The sequence below is a fragment of the Schistocerca serialis genome, chromosome 9, assembly GCF_023864345.2.
Source record: "Schistocerca serialis cubense isolate TAMUIC-IGC-003099 chromosome 9, iqSchSeri2.2, whole genome shotgun sequence".
In the NCBI taxonomy this organism is placed as follows: domain Eukaryota; kingdom Metazoa; phylum Arthropoda; class Insecta; order Orthoptera; family Acrididae; genus Schistocerca; species Schistocerca serialis.
This window is the reverse complement of record NC_064646.1, coordinates 281,221,860-281,244,625: the sequence shown is the minus strand read 5'-3', so window position 1 is coordinate 281,244,625 and position 22,766 is coordinate 281,221,860. Positions and strand designations below refer to the sequence as shown.

Here is a 22,766-nt window from a genome sequence, read left to right as displayed (position 1 = left end):
CAGCACAAATTTTCAACTTGCCCCATTGATATATGCTGATCAGCCAAAACTTCATGACCACTGCCCACCGCTACGACAGATGACGCATGGTGGCGTTGTGGGACGTGACGCGGTAACATAAGTATGTAAGCGGGGCATACACGGGTGAGGGATCACCTTAGCGAAGATATGAGATGCCAATGGGAAAATCCATTGAGATAAGTGACTATGAAGAAGGGCAGATTATCGTTATGCAGAGCCTGTAAATGAGTGTCTCGAAAACGGCTTAGCTGATCGAATGGTCAAGTGCTACTGTCGCATCTACGGAAAGAGAACAGGATAACTACCAACAGGCGCTAAATGGTTGGAAGTCCGCTACTCTTTACAGAACGTGGATATCAGAGTCTTGTCTGCTCCGAAAAGAAGGATAAATGGTGATCTGTGGCACCTCTGTCGAAAGAACACAACGCTGGTGCACGTACAAGTGTTTCTGAGCACACCATTCATGATACGTTGTTGAATACGGTGCTCTGCAGCAGGCCACTTCTTCGTGTTCATATGTTGACCCAACGACATGGTTAATTAGGATTGCAGTGTGCACGGGACCAACGGGATTCGACCTTGGATCAATGTAAAGACGACGACTCTTCGGGCGAATCATATTTTTGCTGTAGTAGGTCGATGGTCGTCTCCGCGAACACCGTCATCGAGGTGAACGGTGGTCCGAAACGTGGTGCGCGCCACAGACGCAGGCCTGTGGGAACAGTACCAGGCCACGGAAAAATTCTCCTGTGTTTGCATGAGACCTGTGAAAGTAATGGAAGATACGCTGACGGCTGCGAACCACCTGCATTCCTTCATATATACCCCGACGGTGAGGTAATAGTCCAGCAGTACAGTTGTCCGTGTCTCGGAGCCAGAACCGTACCACACTGGTTTGAGGAGCGTTATAGTGAAGTCACGTTGGCGTCTCGGCGACCACATTCACATGATGCAAATCCTATGGGCCCCATCTAAGTCGCTATCGGGCGCCATCAGTGGCCCGTTATTTGCGCGAATAACTTAATCTGTGCGCAGACATCGAATGCCACATAGCTCCACAATCAACAAACTGTCGGATCCCCAGTACGAAGAAGGCGGACAAACAAACTATTAAGCAGGTGGTCATAATATTATGACTCATCAGCGTAAATCAATGCGCGACTGGCAGCTAATGTCTTTAATTGCTTTGTGTGTTAAATTGATAGTTACACATCATGTATTACGTGTTGTGCTTTTTGTGCTCTCCGTGACACATGATAAGGCGATTTGGTGAGAGATGTACTGCCAGAATTTGAAAGCAAAGTAATTTTATTCTCAAATTCATCGGTAGTATTTTACAGTAGCAACATACAACAGTAGTATCACTAAGAATGGCTTTTGATAAGAGTAAAGACAATAGGTCGGCAGAGAATCGTGCTCAGTCCACGGAGAGCTGCCGGAAGGAGCCCTCCACGCCGAACAGGTCGGTGTGCGTCTTCGGTTTGCCGGGCCGCTTCGACTCGTCCACCCCGTACTTCTCGTCCTCCTTGAAGAACGCCGCATTCCTCTCAATGCGCTCTTTCCACATATCTGCAAACAGAGTGACATCGTAAAACACATTCCATGTGGACAACTAAGTTTAAGGGAATTAGGAATGTCTGATGTTACGAATTTCCAGCCATTTGGTAACTCATTCTACAGTGATTCCTTCACTAATGTTATAAAGTACACGTCGGCACAGCTAAATTCTCTGCCTTTCTTCTTGGTTGTTCCCTTTGCTTAACAGACAGGAATAGGGGTACGTCTACACATAATCAAATACTACTTTATTATGAAACTTCCTGGCGGATTAAAACTGTGTGCCGGACCGAGACTTGAACTAAGGTCCCCGAGTTCGAGTCTCGGTCTGGCACACAGTTTTAGTCTGCCAGGAAGTGTCATATCAGCGCATACTCCGCAGCAGAGTGAAAATCTCATTCTGGAAACATCCCCCAGGTATTGTGGCTAAGCCACATCTCCGCAATATCCTTTCTTCCAGGAGTTCTGGTTTTGCAAAGTTTGCAGAAGATCTTTTGTGAATTTGGAAAGTAGGGGACGAGATACTGGCAGAATTAAAGCTGTGAGGACTGGTCGTGAGTCGAACTTCTTGGCAGATTAAAACTGTGTGCCGGACCAAACTTAACAGAAGCTCACCTGCGAACCTTGCAGAAATAGCACTCCTGAAAGAAAGGATATTGCGGAGACATGCCTTAGCCACAGCCTGGGGGATGTTTCCAGAATGAGATTTTCACTCTGCAGCGGAGTGTGCGCTGATATGAATCTTCCTGGAAGATTAAAACTGTTTGGAAGGTAGGAGACGAGGAACTGGCAGAAGTACAGCTGTGAGGACGGGGCGTGAGTCGTGCTTGGGCAGCTCAGTCGGTAGAGCACTTGCCCACGAAAGGCAGAGGTCCCGAGTTCGAGTCTCGGTCCGGCACACAGTTTTAATCTGCCAGGAAGTTTCATATCAGCGCACACTCCGCTGCAGAGTGAAAATCTCATTCTGGTCGTGAGTCGTCCTTGGGTAGCTCAGTTGGTAGAGCACTTGCACGCGAAAAGCAAAGGTCACGACTTCAAGTCTCGGTCCGGCACTCAGTTCTAATCTGCCAGGAAGTTTCGTATCATCGCACACTTCACTGCAGATATAAAATGTCGTTCTGGATACTTTATTATGCTTCTGTATTTGTGCTATTCCTCCCCCTTAGTAATATAAGACGAGTCGAAATGTCACGCACGTCATATGTTTTTGAAATGCGTAAGTCGCATTATCCATATGACATTGAGAGACGGATACTAAGCCATTCATATTTTTCTTTTTTTTCTTTTTTCCTAGTTCCACCATTCTGGCCTCAAACGGGCCACTCGGGACCGACCTACCGTCATGTCGTCCTCTGCCAATGGCTTCTTTTGGACGCGATATGGAGGAGCGTGGGATGAGCACACCACCCTCCAGGCTGTTGTCTGTTACACACCATATAAAAATTATCGCTCTTGAATATCTGATGAAGGCCAGACTATCGAGGCCAAACTGAGGCACACTGTACTGCCATAACGAAAGAAGATATCATTTCAAGACACTCTGAACGGCATTCAAATTACAAGCGGAATTTGTCTTTCTGCAAGTGTTACTTCTACATTGTTTAGGAACAATGAAACCAAGCGTATGACTGCTTGTATTTGACAGAGGCTCATATACATGTTTAAAATTTCAAGTTCAATACATTTGAGAAATATGGAACTTTATAGTATGGGCAACCATAGCTGTTGAAATTCATGGAAAACTGAACTTGAATAGACCACAGAGAGCTATTATGGCATGATTTATTAATGATCGGTTTCGCTACGTTAAGGCAGCTTGCTAATAGTGTCAGTACTTTATTCTTGTGATAACCAACAACAGGTTCCTCATCTCCCGCACTGTTCGTCTCAATGCTCTGCCGCTGACTGTTTGTTGACAACTTCCTTTCTTCATGCGGTTGGATTACGTGACAACGACGTTGGGATCGTTTCTGTGTTCTTATCTATGTGACACTACTAACAGCCTCAAGATGTTGGTTTAACGCAGCGAAACTGGTCCTTAATAAATCATCACATAATAACTGCTTTCGATTTATTTTAGTACAACTTAAAACGATTTGAAAAATGTTGAGATGATGGTCTGGAAGCCGTTTTTTCTCTATATTTATACAGGGTGATTCAGCTTCCCCTCCCTATGGGTTTTATGCAAGCCTTAATGCCTTCAAAACCCACACACGAAATTATCATATTCTCTCAGTGTCTACACACAAACTATTGTCCTAGAGAAAAAATGTGGAGGATCTTTTTGCAGGATTTTAAATGTGGTTAAAGTCTGTACTGGGATACGTTTTCGCTGGAGGCTCTAGTTTTCGAATTAGTCAAGAGAAACTGGAAAAAGTGACGTTCAAGGCATTTCGGATTGCATAAAACTCAGGGCAGGTTAATCTCCATGTATGTCAAGATCAGTAGCCAATGTAGTGATGCTGTTAAAGTAAACGAATAGTCAGTTATTTACTACCTGATCTTACATACTGCTGCCCTAATATATTTTACAGGGTGTTTCACAATTCCTGTTACCGGACTCATAGGGGTTATAAAGGGGAGTTAGTAGCTTTGATAAGGAACCCAAGTCCAGAAACGCACAGTTCGGATGTAATATAAGTTAGAAGATCAGTTCATTTTCAAATTTCCTGCTGCACGGTGCACACATAAACTGAGAAGAGGAAGCTGTCGTCAGTTCTATTATGACGTCACATACCATTTTCATCCTCTTACAGCAACGGGAAATTGGTACGTTCGCAACGAGAATGGCTGATTGTGCTGTTCCACTGACGAGCCGCTCTCTCGTCTTTGAGAGAGCGTCGTTCGTCACGTAGGAGAGTAGTCAAAGGCGAGTACCCGAAACATTGCCCATGCCATGGGCTCCAGTAAAGCACACAGGTCAGAGCTCTTTGCTTCCACTGTGTTGTACCACGAAGTGTGAGATTTGAAAGTGAGCTGATTTTCTAACTTTAGTCCAAACAGTACATTTCGGGTCATGGATTCCCTAGCAGAATTTATGTACCAAGTCCCCTGTATAGCTCCTAAAAGCCTGTTTCAGGGCTTATGAGTACACAACATTGCACATTTTGGATGACGTAGAAATAGCTGACAATGGTTTGCACGTACTTTGCAATTTTTCAATAGGTCCGGCTTCTCCTCCGTACTCCTCTGGCAAAATCTTCTTGGGGACGTGCTTATAAAGAGACTCCAGATTGGGATGGATGAACATCTGAAATACATGAAACGAAAACACGACAACGTATTATTTTCTAAGCATTACGAGATGCTCTAAGGCATAACATACTATTCAGACGGGTTCTAATAACAATACACACTGCCTTCTTTAAAAAAAATGGTTCAAATGGCTCTGAGCACTATGGGACTTAACAGCGGAGGTCATCAAATGGTTCAAATGGCTCTGAGCACTATGGGACTCAACTGCTGTGGTCTTAAGTCCCCTAGAACTTAGAACTACTTAAACCTAACTAACCTAAGGACATCACACACGTCCATGCCCGAGGCAGGATTCGAACCTGCGACCGTAGCGGTCGTGCGGTTCCAGACTTAAGCGCCTAGAACCGCACGGCCACACCGGTCGGCTCCTTCTTTTTATATAACTTGCCGTTACGTTTTTCAGTATCAAAACTGGTTCGAAGCGGCTCTTCACGCTAGTCTGTCCTGCGTAAGCCTCTTCATTTCTCCATAATTATGGCAAGCTACACCCTCACTTACTGTGCCCAAGCTTTAATTACCCTCTATAGCAGTTCCTCAACCTCCTGAAACTGCATCCATTTCCTTCCATTAGCAAACTTATTATTTATTGACGCATCGTAGCGTTTCCTATCAAATGATTCTTTCTTTTAGTCAGATTGTACCATAATCCTCCTCTCTCCCTAATTCGATTCTGGGCATGTTGTTAGCTATTCCAACAACCTATTTAATCTTCAACATTTATTGTAATATCACATTTCAAAAGCTACTATTCTCGTCTTGTCTATACTGTTGCTCGCCCAGTTTTGGCCTCCAGATAACTCTACATGCGCTATAACTGTTCATTTTGCCGGCCGTGGTGGCCGAGCGGTTCTAGGCGCTACAGTCTGGACCCGCGCGACCGCTACGGTCGCAGGTTCGAATCCTGCCTTGGGCGTGGATGTGTGTGATGTCCTTAGGTTAGTTATGTTTAAGTAGTTCTAAGTTCTAGGGGACTGATGACCTTAGAAGTTAAGTCCCATAGTGCTCAGAGCCATTTGAACCATTTTTGAACTGTTCATTTTCACTTCAATACACGTGTATCTCTGATATGTTTCTTGTACTTTTGGAAATACCATTTTGACTTTCTGGCTGATTCAAAAATAGGCTAGGCCCGAAGCTAGTCATCAAGTAATAAAAACATGAAATTATTTAGTTTTGGCTTGTTTTTCGTTGTTCTGATTAACAGAAGTTGCTGACCTGCAATTAGTCGAGTATGCCGGAAGTTAGTAACTAAAATTTGTGTTAGATGCTAAAAAATTTCTCTTTTCAAGAAAAAGTTTTCGTATTGTTCCCACTCAACGTTTAATAGCTTCCGTAGTATTTCGAACGTTCTCATTTATTCTCATCTACTGCTTTAAGTGTCATTTTCGAAGAAAAATGAGCTGGTTTTCCTTCTTCTGTTGCTACTACATTTTTCCGTTACTAACGGGGTCGGCGTTGGTATGTATAGGTTTTGGTTGTGTCTCTGGCATTTGCTGGCCGGATGCCCTTTCTGACGCTTCAAATCTCGCCGGCCACTGCGTTATGCGTTGTGAGACGTAACGTTTGGAATTTGGTATTTTCGACACAATTTTGACACTGTGATCCCGGAATACTGAATTCCCTAACGAATTCCGAAATGGAATGTCCCACGTGTCTAGTTAGAACTACCATTCTGTGTTCAAAGTCTGTTAGTTCCCTTCGTGCGGCCATGATCACGTTGGCATCTTTTCACATGAATCACGTGAGTACAAATGACAGTTCTGCCAATACACTACCCTTTTATAGTTTGTGTACGCTGTACTACCGCCATCAGTATATGTGCATATTGCTATCCCACGACCTCTGTTATCTCAATGTATGTACCGGAACTATTGTCACTACGATTGTCGGGTAGACAACCTACAGAGGTGGTAATACGAAACAAAAGAATAAAAAATGTCTGGTAAAAATGGGCTATAGCGTGAATACCTTAAGAGCTATGGGCACTTGTTGATCTACGATACTGTGAAACACACATCTTCTAGTGAACAAGTCCCTATAGCTCTTAATTTATACATTTCAGAGAGCACGTTTACTGGAAAATTTCCCTTATTATGGTCCATACTACCACTTCTGTAAGTTACCTACCCTATAATCTTATCAAAAACAATACTGATGATGTATTTCACTGTCAGAGGTATCAGAACTACTTTCGCTTACAACATACGACTCGTTCATCTCCGAATCGAGATCTCTCACCTCAAATTGGTACTAAATGGAAAGCACCAGTTTGCTTGTGTTCTACAACATTACTTTTATTGTGTTAACCGGTTTTCGGCTTACAAGGCCATCTTCAGACATTTACTGAGTATTGTCACCAAAGAAGTTACAATGTTTGCAAACAACATTGAAAGACGTGTAACACGTCTAGACTGAAGCAGAAACGTACAGTAAGTAACATCTTTGACAGTGTGGTGGTAATGCAATGAAGAAGTAAAAATTGAACAGTAAATAAATAAAAATGGAGTAGACAGGAAAAACTTTAACACAAAATAGGAACAGCATGCCTACATAACAGTTTCTACTAATAAACAAAACTAATAAAATAAAATAAAATAAAATTAGTACTTGACAAGACTACATCAGGAAGTATGAAACATGGAGAGTGATACACAAACCAATTAAAAGAAGAAACAATTATCAATGTAACTACAGTATACATTAGGAACTTAAACAATATCATTAAGATAAACAGAAATAAATAAATGCAGGAAAATGTAGGCGTTTGAGGGAACGTACAGTAAATGCAAACTTGGAGAGCGTGGTGGTACTGCACTTTAACATTAACATTATATTCAAAACTGTTGCTATGTAACAGTTTGCATTAAATAAATGAACCAAGTAAAATATAAACAATATTTGATTAGACAACTACAAGAGGTGTTAAACATGGACAGTAATACCGCAGCGGACGGAAAACGGAGCAGCAACGCTCCAGCAGGTCACAGAGAATGGGCGCGGACCACAGAGGAAGCGCCTGCAGCCGTTGGTGGAGGGGGAAGTCCATAGGCATAAATACTGGACCAGGTCCACTCGAGGAGCAGTCTCAGGTCGCACCTGATGAAGGTCTCGAGCTACGTGACCGAAATATCGTGCAAGTACGACGCTGATATCCGGCAGAACACCCGACAACCCAAGATGTCAATACAAGTATCAGTTAAAAGAAAGCATTTGCTGTTGAAACTACAGTCTATATGGAATACGTAGACAACTTCAATAAAACAAAAGAACTTAATGAATAGAGGAAAATGGGAATATGTAGGAACAGACAGAGTGGGACATGGGACGGTGTACAACAGAGTGGAAAGCCGCATGTATGTGAGCTAAGGGATGTTCTGAGCAAGAAGATACTACTGTGCCTGTAGTTGTAGTTTTTTTATAAATTTTGAAATAATGTGTGTGTGTGTGTGTACTGATGTCAATGATAAAAATGGAAATGAGCTGTGGCGTCATTGGGCGGGAGGCCCCTTGCGGGGCAGGTCCGGCCGCCTTGGTGCAGGTCTTATGACATTCGACGCCACATTGGGCAACTTGCGCTCCAGATGGGGATGAAATGATGATAAAGACAACACAACACTCAGTCCCTGAGTGGAGAAAATCCCCGACCCATCCTGGAATCGAACCAGGGCCTAGGACGGCAGTCCGTCGCGCTGACCATTCAGTAATGAGATCTAAGAAGTTTTCTTCATTGCATTACTACCATACTGTCAAAGATGTTAGTTACTGTATATTTCTGCTTCAGTTTAGACGTCTTACTTTTCTTCCAATGTTGTTGGGAAACATTGTAACTTCTTTGGTGACAATACTCAGTAAATGTCTGAAGATGGCCTTGTAAGCCGAAAACCGGTTACCGCAATTGTAGGACTAAAGCAAACTGGTGCTTGTAATTTATTATACATTTGTTCTGCCAAGAACCGACGGAAGATGCTGTTAAATTGGTACATTTACCCTTCTCCATAACCCTTGAAACTTTCTAATATTGTCAAGAAATCATACTGTGTAATTTCAAGGCATTTTCAGTTCCGTCCAACTGCTCTTCCAAGTCCACGGCCGTCTGTGACAGAATTACAATGCCGTCAGCGAACTATACCTTTTTCTTTTCTTTTTGAATTTTAATTACAATTCCAAACTTCTCTTTGCTTTTCTTTAGTGCTTTCTCAGTGTCGAGTAACATGGGAATAGGCTACAGGTCTGTATCACTCTTTCCTCGTCTTTTGCCTACCTTTCACGTCCTACGACTCTTGTAGCTACACTCTAGTTTTCTGTTCTGATAACCTTCCAGCTGTATTTTACCACTGCTGCACTCATAATTTCAAAGAATGTGCCACAGCCAGCATTTTCTTCTAATCTATGAATGTTACAAACGAAGGTAAGTTTCATTATTAATTGTACGTATTTAAAGCTTATGAATTCAGGTAGCGAAACATACTTAAAACAGTAAGTAATACTGAAGATCCCGGTGACGACCCAGATTAGGCAAAATTCTTAAACATTTTTCCACGATATTGAGCAATTATATTTGTCACTCGTAAAAGAAACTCTACTGAAAGTCAAGGCATAAAGCTATTACAAAGAAATATATTATCTGTTTGTTCTTTTTGCTATCGGCGTGAAACGAAATGCGCCAGACACACTCTTGCTTGTTCTTGTTCGGATAGGACGCCACTGTTGTGTACATGTATTATTTGAGCAGTAAGCTCCAGTATATGTATAAAATGTCACTGTTGTTAATTTTAACTGTAACCTCCACCACATATCCCATTTGCTTGTTCCATCAGTTTTAAAAGAATTTCAGACGCCACGCCGGCAGCAAGATGAACATCGCTGGACGGCAATTGTCTGCCATTAAGCGGCAATTTCAAATTATAGTAATTATTGTCCCGTTCTATCCACAGTTGACGCTGGAGTTCGGCGATATTATTTCTTTCATCCATGATCTGTAGGAAACTGACATGATTTATTCAGACGATTTTTAAGTGCAATAGGACACAGACTAGGCCTGAAATAAGACGTATTTAAATCACACGTAGATCCCTACGTACTGAAAATGGTGAAATATATTTTTGTATTTGTATATAGCTTATAATGATTAACTGTTTTTGAGCATGGATTCGTCTAAGTAATTTCAATAATTTATTCAGGATCCCACGCTATATTGTGTTAGTAAAATCTAAGAACGATCCGTGCCTTCACATATCTTTGCAGTGGAACCAAAATCAAATTAAAAATAAATCATAAATTAAATTAAATAATAAAACACACACATTAATGGGTTATATGTAGACAGATAGATTACAAGTAATACAGCAGATCCTGATTACACACTTGGTTTTATGTGCACTTTATCTAGGACATCCATCAAATCCACATTGAGACATCTGTTATATGAAGAAGTATTTGACCTGATGCTGCACTAGAAATCTTTCTTGAGTGCATGTTAATAGTAGTAGTAGAGGGGTTTTTTGGGCGCACGACAGCAAGGACTTCAGCGCCCGTGCATGTTAATGGTACTGAGGATTCATACTTTAATTAGAAACGACACTTATATATATTTGAGTACATACCCTTTTCTTCAGCTTCTCTTTAAGGAAACCCTCGAAAAACGAGAATATTTTCTCGAGACTAGGATTGCTGTTGATGACGTGGAAGCCTTTGGGCCGTAGCGGATATGCTTCCTGTAAGAAGAGAAAAGAAAGAAATTTCACTACATGGAGACGAAGCGAAACTCAACTCTTGATGGGCTAACCAAGAGTTTAACTCTGCAAACTCATTAACGCGTTCCATTCGACTAGTTATGTACTGTTTTCCAACACATAATAGAGGAAGAGCGACAATATCGGAGGGAAACAATATTTAAACTTTGTTCAGTTTTTAGTCTCCTGAACTGTCACTGTCCTTTGATTTCGTATTACATTGAACTGGAATGGGTTGCCAACAGAGAGACACAGACGAATGCGGTAGTATTGAGGAAGTAATCGTTGGGGCGTCGTATAGTGGTTAGAATTCTCAGCCACCTTTGTGTGACTGTGTTTGCAGCGCGGGTGCGAAGAAGTAACTGAAGGACAGACCTACATCGTGCTACGAACGTAAATACGTATGAAGTATAGCGTAAGTCGACATGAGCGCCGATCGTTGAGAGCTGGAATGCTAACCCTGAGTAGACGCTGATTTTTCTTGTTGAGTATTTTCATTCTTTGAGATTAAACGAAATAATATTTTGGAGCAACCTTGTTAGATGACAGCAATTTGCAACATATAAGAGTACTGATATGCACAGGAAAGGCGTTGACTGGAACTGATGATGAAAAGTAATATGTCGTTTGAAATAGAATATGAGTGGCTGGGAAAGCAGTGTGCGGAACATTATACTCTATTACCACCGCCCAATAACGCCATAGTCCAGAAAGTGGAGCAGCTATCAATTAGTATGAAGCATTCCCCGTTGCTCAGATCGCGAAGTAAATTTTGATGCAAAGACATCTTCCAGACTCATCCAAGATAGGTGCGACAAAGGTATTGATGGACAACACAGATAATTATGCCGTCATTTTTCGTTACAATTCATATGTCGAAAACTATATAAACATGTGTCATTCATATTACAATGACAGTGGACAGGTCACTTCTCACCTTGGTGCTGTTACAGAGCCGGCCGGGGTAGCCGAGCGGTTCTAGGCGCTACAGTCTGGAACCGCGTGACCGCTACGGTCGCAGGTTTGAATCCTGCCTCGGGCACTGATGTGTGTGATGTCCTTAGGTTAGTTAGGTTTAAGTAGTTCTAAGTTCTAGGGGACTGATGACAAGTTAAGTCCCACAGTGCTCAGAGCCATTGGAATCATTGGCTGTTTCAGATTTATGCGTTTAAATAACCAACAATACAGCTGGTAAGCTACGGTCCTTCGGAGTGAGGAAACAATTCGTCACAACTTCAACGAAATACTGCTGACTCTCGAATAAAATTACATGTAGAAAGAGAGTGGCAAATAAGAATTTGGAACTTAAAAATGTAATGGACAAAAGTAAAATAAAAAAGAAACCACATCGACCAATAAATTCCAGAACTCGAGCAGAACCAATTAAAGAGACACGTGAACAGGGTGGAATGAAGGAATGAGTTACAAGACAGAACCCACTGAGCCGTGCGCGGCTCGCGATCATGCTGTTTATTGCTCGTCATCTTCTTTTTGTGGTTCTGTCGCCTCGTTTTTTTCTTTAATTCGATTTACTGGCGACATTACGTTGCTGGTTTGCCTGCCCGTCAGTGCCAGCAGCAGCATTTATCGATAAGTGCACTGTCGTACCATCTCTGGAGCGACCGCTGGTAATTCCGGGTCGTTGTCTGTCTGGTGTTCAGTTGGGAGCTGAGTCGGGACTCAGCAGCAGTGAAGTCGTGGACGGAGCAAGAGTCAAGGGGGAGGGGGGGGGGTGGCGCCATTGAGGTCCAGACAGCCAGTACTCACCGACCACTGGCGACACACATGAACTGTCCGACGGAAGCAGAGTTGAGCGGGGACGACCGTTGGTTCGTCGTTCGGTCGGTCTCTCATGAGACGACGTTTAATTCGTCTTCCGATCGCTTCTGGGCCCCTTCAATCGATCGGCTTGCGGGACTTGGGTCGGTTCCTTCCTTGTGCAGGGATGTCGGATGGCCAATGGGCAAGTGTTCCCTCTGCATGGTTGGGTCCGAGTCAGTGTCTCCGGGTCGTCGTGGGGACGGAGCGCCAGTGAGGCGCGGACAGCCGTTATGCGACGACCGCTGGCCAGACCCATGAACTGTCCGACAGAAGGAGATTGGAGCGGGAACGACCTGGGTTGATCGTTCGGTCGGTCGTCTCATCCGACGACGCGTATTTGGCCGCCGACCGCTTGTGGAAATTCTCTGTGTGTCAAATTGATTCGTCCTTGTTGTTCCACAGAAATTTTACTATTGTTCGAGTTCTTGTCCAAGTGTGTTTCGTAGAACCGTGTGTAGCTTCTGTGATTTCCACTGAGCAGATCAATGCTGTCTGTGTACTGGAGTTGTCAGTCGGTCGGTTGAAATAGAGCAGCGAGTGTGTCGGGTGGAAGGGAAATGATTACGCTGTTGGTTGGTTCTTCAGCTGTCCCTAGGCCGTGTTGCCACCCGATTGTTTAGTGTTACGCTTGGCTGCCTGTCACGCCTGAACTGTTGTTAGTGTGTCCTCCCCAGGCCAACCCTTCGAACACTTCTGAGCACCACTGTTTGTTGTTTGTGATTGTCATTTTATTTGGTCGCAGATACTGTACCAGGCCTTCAGCCGTGTATTAATATTGTCTGTTTTATATTTAGTATATGGCCTTCAGCCGAACTTCATAACAACTTTAAGATTAGGCCTTCACCCATGTTTAACTTAAAATTCTTGTTGCTCGGTATTTAGACCTTCAGCCGCGTTTGTTTCAGGATCTGTGGCTGTAATATGTAAATCTTTCTCTGTAAGGTTTCTCTTTGTTCAAACAAATTTCGGGCTTGCAGCCGGTCGTCGTTCAATACTTCGCACGATATTTCAACTGGGCAACCTGCCAGTCATCTTCAGGTGAGCCGTCGCAGACTGGCGAAAACGTCGTCCGTTCCGCAATATATAGCGTACTGTAACTATTCTGCGCATGCGTCGAAAACTTGATGGTTGAACCACACGGCCCGCCGGCAGCGCCCTCGCTGGTGGAACAGCGCAACTCAGTCGCCCTCTGAGAAAACAATGATTTTGGCCACAGCAACGTCTTTCTGGGACTCCATTATTAAAGAATCCGTAGAAATACGACTGGCGGAAAATCTGTTAAACCGTGACAGCGGCTACCAGCTGGACAGTGCATGGAATCCCATCATCTCCACGATTTGCTCAAATCGAAGACGACAGATTGCGTCGACCGCCTGGCAAACAGCAACGCAGAGGGCGACTGAGTTGCGCTATTCCACCAGCGAGGGCGCTGCCAGCGGGCAGTGTGGTTCAACTATCAAGTTTTCGACGCATGCGCAGAATAGTTACAGTACGCTATATATTGCGGAACGGACGACGTTTTCGCTTCCAAAACCCAGGCGATCATCATAGGCTGCACCACTCGCTCCTTTCGCCTCCGTGATTTCTACCTCACCCTTTATGGTCGTCCTATCCAGCTCACCCCCACCCTGAAATACCTTGGCCTCACCCTCGACCGACACCTCACCTGGACCCCTCATCTCCAGACCATCCAGCAGAAAGCCCATTCCCGCCTCTGCCTTCTGAAACTCCTGTCTGGCCGGACATGGGGATTGCATCCTTCTACCATCCTCCACACCTACAAATCCCTCATCCGTCCTATCCTCTGTTATGCCAGCGTTGCCTGGATCTCCGCCCCCACCCGCTTTTACAAGGCCCTCCAAATCCTTGAACGCCATGCCCTCCACCTTGCCTTCCGTATCCGCCTTCCTTCTCCCACACGGCTCCTGTATGAACTGATCCCCTTCCCCCACCTCTTCCTGTTCCTCCAACATCTCCGCATCCTTTACATTGTTCGCAGGCTTGATCCCCCCCACCCTCTGGTTTCTTCCTTCCTCTCCACCCCCCGCCCATTGCCGCGCCTCTATCGCTGTATCCCTCCTTCTCTCCACCTCCACACCCTCCATCTCCTTCATCAGGGCAATTTCCAACACCTCCCCCTCCCAGATGACGAACTTCGCCGTGACATCTACCCTTCCTTCCAACTGTAACCTGGCCTTGTTCCCCCCCCCCCCCTCCCCAGGGCCCCCTTTTTTCCTCTTCCTTCCTTCTCCCAGAGCGGATTTTCCTCCATTCCCCTCTCCCCTGAGGCCCTGCACCTCATACTTGCCTCTTTCCTTCCCACATCTCTCCCTACCTGGCCCTCCTCCGTGCGGCCCCCCGCTCATCTCCCCCATCTCTTCCCCTCCCTCCCTTCTTCAGGTCTCCCTCATCTCCTTGCGCCTGGCAGATTCTCTGTATTGATCATCATCAGTGTGCCTCATCAGTGTGGTGTTTAGTACTGTTTCTCCTGTGCGTCAAGAGGTGTGATTTTAATTGTGTATTGCCTTGAGGTCCGCCGTCAGTGTTACGTTATGTGCTACGCCATCCGTCAACACCTTATGCTCCAGTCATACTGTGCCTTGTGTTCTTTTAATCGTCGCCGTGTGTGGCTTTTTGTGTGTGCTACTTTTAAACAGTTTTTATCTCCATTTTACAGTCACCCCGTTTTTTGTCTATTGCCTTCCATGATGTTCCCCCTTTGTTGTATCTATGTTCACCTTATTCTCTCCTTTGCTGTTTTTAAATGTCTTCTATTGTTTTGTTCTATGTCTTTCGGCTGAGAGCAGCGCATATGCTGCTGCCAGCCCGCCCCGATGGGGAATTGAAATACAATAAAGAAAAAAAAAAAAAGAAAAAACTTTTTCGCCAGTCTGCGACGGCTCACCTGAAAATGACTGGCAGGTGCCCAGTTGAAATATCGTGCGAAGTATTGAACGACGACCGGCTGCAAGCCCGAAATTTGTTTGAACAGTCAATTCGCCGGGAAAATTTTAAAATTCACAGGTTTCTCTTTAACTATTTTGAATTCTTGAAACGGCCTTCAGCCATGTTCTGTAAATGTTTATCTTAAGGTTGTCTTTAATTATTTTTGGGTAATTGCTTGGGCCTTCAGCCGACAAGATACTTCAAGTTTTGTTGAGATGTTTTTCTGTTTTACTGTGTAAAGGCTTATCTTTAAAGTCCGTCTTTTATTAAGTAAAGAAATTTTTTTAATTGGGTTTTCAGCAGAAGAATTAACTTGAATTTTCCTTAATATGGGCTTTAGCCGGAATTTGTAAACGCTTGGCTTTTAAAGAATTTCCTTAGCTGATCTGAAATACTGTTTTCGTCTTTAGCCGAGAAGGTATTGTAATTTTACTTGAGTAAGGCCTTCAGCCTTTACTCTAAATCCTGATCTTTTAGAAGGAATCATTTAAACTTATTTTGGATAAGTTACTTGGGCCTCCAGCCGTGAATTGATCTTTTTTGTTTTAAAGATAAAACTGTGCTTTGGTTCGAGAAATAAAGTTGTGTGTTCTTGTATAACTAACAGTAATTGACCTTGGCCCCTTTCCACATCCTGATCCGCTCTGTCCTGCGAAACCAGATTACACCCACGACAGGTTGTAGCTCACGTTTACTGGAGTTGAGAACATAGATGAAGGTGGGGACGTGGGCAGTATCAAAAGGCAGTGTAACACATCACACAGCAGCCAATAACATCATTCCACCGTGTCTGTACGGAGTGTGTGCTGCAGGTTGTAACTAGAACATTAAACGCTGACTTTCGTATTGGCGATCGTATGGTGGCATGCATAATCTGCAAGAGCGTGCGTTGTGCACGCTAGATGCCATGCATTTGCTTGCCTACTTAGTCTTCGACTGTCAAGCCCACACCGGTGCAAAATACAACAGCCTTGTTACGTGACACGTCAAACTATGCCGGTGGTAACACAGCAGTCTCTCCCTCTAATGCCATGTCTGTCTCTCTATTGTCCTTTAGTACAGCTGTATTGTGAATCTTCTAACATGGCATTCCTGGCAGCTCCTCGGCTGGTCCTCTGGGGTCCGTTTCCAGTGTCCTGGAGATGGGGTCATTGTCTAACCTGGAGATGGCGATAGCACTTCTCTTGTTTAAAAATTAGTGACTTTTCCTTGGCAGCAGGGAATTTCTTCTAACGGGAACAGGGAATGACCAGTGAAATGTCTTCGTTTCTGTTCTGCAGTCTGATGGAAGTAAAGGTCTGACTGTGGCAACAAGTTTGTGGACCGGCTTAGATTTCGTAAAATTGAGTAGTTGACACATGTAGGAAGGTGATAGTGGTCAATGCTGGGCAGTGGTGAAATTTTAAATAGTGTAGAGAGCTGGATTATTATATGTGTACTCGGGGTCGTAGAAGACTGTTTTGAAGCTAGAAAGCGTACAGAAAACACACACATTAGCGCAGAGGATCTCTCAAAGTTTAGTGGTGGAGTTGTACTTGGTGGCATGTCAAAATACAGAGACGAAAAAAAATGCGACACCAAGAAGGAGTTGTGCGACATAAACGAAAGTTGTCAGGCGTGTTTCTACATCTGAAAAATTATGTCCGTTCTGATTTCGCGCGAGGCTCATAAAAGTGAGGATGCAAATCATGTTTGCTTTAAATACACGCTGTAACGGTCGTGATAGTTAACTTTCACGCTGGAGGTGGTGAGTTGACGTTAGTCAAGAATGCCTTTAAGACGACAAAGACGCGGTTATCGACACCTCACTACGTTGAATGAGGTCGTGTAATAATACGAGGAGCTGAATGTTCCTTGTAGAAAGACTTGGCAGGTTGTAGCTACTGTGCATGACTGCTGACGGCGGTTGTCACTAGATTGTACGGTCGCCAGAAGCCCGGGGTCACAGACGGCCACGTGGCACTACCGACAGGGAAGACCTTCGTGTATGACGTATGACTCTGATGCGTCGCACTGCATCTCCAGCAGCAATCTGAGCAGCTGTTGGCACCACAGTGACACAACAAACTGTTACAAATCGGTTACTTCAAGGACAGCTCCGAGCCAGGCGTCCTGTCGCATGCATTCCACTGACGCCAAACCAGCACCATCTGCCTCTGGCAGATAGGAGGGCTGGGTGGAGGTCTGTCGTGATCACTAATGAAAGCTGAATCTGCTTCGGAGACACTCAAGGCCGTGTGTTGGTTTGAATGAGGCCAGTTGAGGACCTGCAACCAACTTGTCTACATGCTAGACAGCTTGGTCCTGTATCTACAGTTATGGTCTCGGAAGCGGTTTCGTATGATAGCAGGAGCACTACCGTTGTTATCCTAAGCGCACTGACTGTAAATATGCTCGTCAGTCTTGTGATTCGACGTGCTGTGCTGCTATTGATGAACAGAATTCTAGGGGGTGTTTCCCAACAGGATAACACTCGCCCACGTACCGCACTTGTACCCCAATATACTCTACAAAGTATCGACATGTTGCCTTGGCCTTCGTCAGTGAGGGCGTATGGAAACTGTTGAGGGCATGTCTATGCCGACATCTCCCTTTCGTTGTGGCCTCTGGCAGCGACTATCTTTCATTTGTGACGTCGTTTTGAGGTAACAACTACTCTGGGACCTCATTTTTCAGACGACATCACAATAGGTGCAATTTATCTGTATGTGTTGCAGCTTTTGCACAGTCGTCTTCTGAACTCCTGAAGATATTCATACTGAGATGATAACAGTCACCGGATAGTGATATGTACATACACAGATGGCTATAGTATCGCGTACACAAGGTAAACAAGAGGCAGGGCATTGGTGGAGCTGTCATTTTTTTCTCTGGTGATTCGAGTGAAAGGGTTTCCAAAGTGATTATGGCAGCACGATGGGATGCAACAGACTTTGAACGCGGAATGGAAGTGAAAGATACAAGCATGGGAAATTCTGTTTCGGAAACGAAATCAACAGTGTCAGGAGCCTGTCGAGGTTGGTAAATTTTGGGCATTACCTCTCACCACGGACAACGCAGTCGTCGACGCCTTTCACTTAACGACCGCGACCAGCAACGTGTGCGTAGAGTTGTTAGTGTTAACAGAGAGGCAAGATTGCGTGGCAGAATAAAACCATGTTGAACGTACGACGAACGTATCAGTTAGGACAGTACTGGGAAACTTGGCGTTAATGGGCGATAGCAGCAGAGAAGTGATGTGAGTACCTTTGGTAACACCACTACATCGCCTGCAGCGCGTCTCCCGTGCTCGTGATAATACCAGCTGGGCCGTAGACGATAGAAATGCTGAGGCCTGGTCTTTTTTTCCTTTATTTTTATTTGACACCTTACAATAAAGTGGGCTGCTGGCAGCAGCACACTACGCTGCTCTTCAGCCACAAGTTTTACAGAGCAAAATACAATGGAGACACATAGAACAAAGTGAGGGGCAAAAACCATTAGACACAGAAACAAATAACATGTAGCCATTCACATGCGAAGACACCTAAAGAAACGGTTGGCACTACACACGGACACTGATGACGAAGACGACACGTGAACGATGGAGCGTGGGTGGCGAAAAACACTGAGGCACAAACACGACGGCACACACATTAAAACGATGGCGATGATCTCCAGCGCACGAATGTCCACTTTACATGTGCGGGACCGGGGAACTGCCAAGAGGGGATGAAGGTGGTGGGGGAGGGAGAGGGGAGAGCAAAGATGTCAAGGGCAGAGGATGTGTGGGGGGGAATGAAGGTATGGGGGTAGGGGAAGCCCGTGGGTGGAGGGGGGAGAGAGAGAGGAGGGAGGGAAGGGGGAGAGAAGTGAGAGAGGGTGCCCGTAGGAACAAACACAGGAAGAGGGAGGGTGTATCAAAGTTGGTAGGAGGGGTAGGTGGAGGGGAGGAGGGCATCATCAGGGAGGGGGAGATGGCGGAAGCCACCTTGGGAGAGGGTAAGGGGAGTGGAGAGATGGAGAGTAGGTGGGACGTGGAAATACAGGCGCGGCATCGGACGGGGGTGGGAGAAAATGGTTCAAATGGCTCTGAGCACTATGGGACTTAACATCTATGGTCATCAGTCCCCTACAACTTAGAACTACTTAAACCTAACTAACCTAAGGACAGCACACAACACCCAGTCATCATGAGGCAGAGAAAATCCCTGACCTCATTGGGAATGGAACCCGAGAACCCGGGCGCGGGAAGCGAGAACACTACCGCACGACCACGAGCTGCAGACGGGGTGGGAGAGGATGGGAGTGACAAGCGGGTGAGGAGGATCGAGTTTACGGGAGGTGTAGAGGATCCGTATCCATTCGAGAAAAAGGAGGAGGTGGGGGAAAGGAATGAGGTCATACAGGATCCGCGTGGGGGATGGGAGATGGATGCGATAGGTGTGGCCTGGTCAGATGAGTCTGAATTTCAGTTGTTGGGAGCTGATGGCTGGGTTCGAGAGTGGCACAAACTGCACGAAGCCATGGACCCAACGAGGCACTGCACGCAGGTAGTGGCTTCGTATAGGTGTACGCTGTTTTTCCATGGAATGGACTGTATCTTCTCGTCCAACTGAATGGACGATAGATGGAAAATGATTATGTTCGACTATTTGAAGATCATTTGAAGGCATTCATGGACCTGATGTTTCCCAACAGCAATGGAATTCTTATGGATGTCAATGCCCCATGTCACTGGGCCAGTTTTTCATCATTGGGTTGAAGAACATTCTGAACAACTCGAGCGAACGATTTGTCCATCCAAATCGCGTGACATGAATCCCATCGAACCCATTTTATAGGATACAATCGGGCAGTCTCTTCGTGCAAAAAATCGTGCGCCAGTAACACTATCGCAATTGTGGACGGCTATAGAGACAGTTGTTGTTGTTGTTGTTGTTGTTCTTGTTGCTGTGGTCTCCAGTCCTGAGTTTCCATCTGAGCTCTTGATATTGATGCAAGTGGTTCTCTTTTCTCCAAAGGTCTGTTTAATTTTCCTGTAGGAAGTATCTATCTTACCCCTCTTGAGATAAGCCTCTACATCCTTACATTTGTTCTCTAGCCATCCTTGCTTAGCCTTTTTGCACTTCCTGTCGATCTCATTTTCGAGACGTTTGTATTCCTCTTTTGCCTGCTTCACTTACTGCATTTTTGTATTTTCTCCTTTCATCAATTAAATTCAGTATCTCTTCTGTTACCCAAGGATTTCTACTAGCCCTCGTCTTTTTACCTACTTGATCCACTGCTACCTGCACTATTTCATTCCTCAAAGCCACCCATTCTTCTTCTACTGCATTTCTTTTCCCCATTCCTGTCAATTGTTCCCTTATGCTCTCCCTGAAACTCTGTATAACCTCTGGTTCTTTCAGTTTATCCAGGTCCCATCTCCTTAAATTCCCACAGTAGGGCTCAGTAATTCTACACGGGACTTCCAACAACTTCTTGAAGTTCATGCCACGGTGAGATGCTGTATTGTGCTGGCCTAAATGAGGTCCGACTCGATTTTAGGTGGTATCCCATGGCATATGTCACCTCAGTGTGTAGATATCCCTACACTATATTCTGATACATTAAGTTCAGTTTGTTTCGAACCTCGTGGTTTTTCCACACAATAAGCTTCGACCGTAGGTGTACGTAGTAGCAACTACTGTTGGTTTTTCTTTGTTTACGCCGGCTGGAGTGGCCGAGCGGTTCTAGGCGCTACAGTCTGGTGCCGCGCGACCGCTACGGTCACAGGTTCGAATCCTACCTCGGGCATGGATGTGTGTGATGTCCTTAGGTTAGTTAGGTTCTAAGTTCTAGGCGACTGATGACCTCAGAAGTTAAGTCCCATAGTGATCTGAGCCATTTGAACCATTTTTTTCTCTGTTTACCTGGTAGCAGGTCATGATGCGCCGCATCAGCCAGGGCGACATGGCGGTGAAGTGTGCCATGGTGGCGCCCTGCATATCCTGGACGATCACCTCGCCGCAGATGATGGTGGCGTCGTCCTCCCAGAGGGTGGCGTCCCCATTCATGAAGTCGACTTTGGCCTGCTCCTCCGGTGGAAAGGCGCCCGGTGCCAGCTTGCCTACGCGCATCAAGGTGACACGTCTGCCCTCCAGGTCTCGTTCCGGTAGCTGCACTACGGCCCTGAAAGAGGCTTATTTGTTATTTGATACAATGGGTGAAAATTACTGTATCTCCGCCAAGTAGCCGATATTTCACAACCGGGCAGTAGAAAGGAGGTTGAATCGATTAAAGCAGCCGTCGAGAAATTAGACACCTCAAGGTCACACCCGCTCCCTACAGTCCAGAAGCTGTAAGCGCTGTGTTTTGGCCGCCTTAGAGCTATATTGCCATGTATAGGCTGTTACACGTGCAGTTGGCCACCGCTCGCTGAATGATAAGTATTTCTGTTCAAATGTGTGTGAAATCTTATGGGACTTAACTGCTAAGGTCATCAGTCCCTAAGCTAACACACTACTTAACCTAAATTGTCCTAAGGACAAACACACACACCCATGCCCGAGGGAGCACTCGAACCTCCGCCCCACAGTACATGACTGCAGCGTCCGAGACCGCTCGGCTAATCCCGCGCGGCGATCTGTATTCCTGTGCGACATCGTCTTTTCACGTGTGTTTGGTGGTGACGTGTTTGGTGGTTAGCAAGACGCAGGCGCAAGGGCATACTTGTCATACCACTCTGGTAGGTGTGCGTAAAGGACGAAAAGACATTTGTAAACAATCTAAAATTGTCGTATCAAGTATGAGCCGTGGCGGGACCGGCGCCAGTAGTATCTCTGACACAAGTACGATGTACAGAGGTTGGTGTTGCGGCTTGAGCCGGCTTGGGATATACACTACTGGCCATTAAAACTGCTACACCAAGAAGAACTGCAGTGATAAATGGGTATTCATTGGACAAATATATTATACTACAACTGACATGTGATTACATTTTCACGCAATTTGGGTGCACAGATCCTGAGGAATCAGTACCCAGAACAACCACCTCTGGCCGTAATAACGGCCTTGATACACCTGGGCATTGAGTCAAACAGAGCTCGCATGGCGTGTATAGGTACAGCTGCCCATGCAGCTTCAACACGATACCACAGTTCATCAAGAGTAGTGATTGGCGTACTGTGACGAGCCAGTCGCTCGGTCACCAATCCAGAAAGGCCCGTACAGGACCTGCAACATGCGATCGTGCATTACCCTGCTGAAATGTAGGGTTTCGCAGGGATCGAATGAAGGGTACAGCCACGGGTCGTAACACATCTGATATGTGATGTGCACTGTTCAAAGTGGCGTCAAAGCGAACAAGAGGTGACCGAGACGTGTAACCAATGACACCACACACCATCACGTCGGGTGATACGACAGTATGGCGATGACGAATACACGCTTCCAATGTCTGTACGCCGCGAT

At 45.3% G+C, this 22,766-nt stretch overlaps 1 protein-coding gene across 1 annotated transcript; it reads right to left on the bottom strand.

Moving 5' to 3' along the window:
• Positions 1-1,438: 1,438 nt before the first annotated feature.
• Positions 1,439-21,433, bottom strand: LOC126419547 (alpha-tocopherol transfer protein-like). The gene is made up of 4 exons (XM_050086736.1): positions 21,227-21,433; positions 10,437-10,547; positions 4,726-4,828; positions 1,439-1,590 (listed from the first exon to the last, which is right to left on the bottom strand). The coding sequence occupies exons 1-4, from the start codon at positions 21,431-21,433 to the stop codon at positions 1,439-1,441; spliced, it is 573 nt and encodes a 190-aa protein (XP_049942693.1).
• Between the last annotated feature and the right edge of the window lie 1,333 nt (positions 21,434-22,766).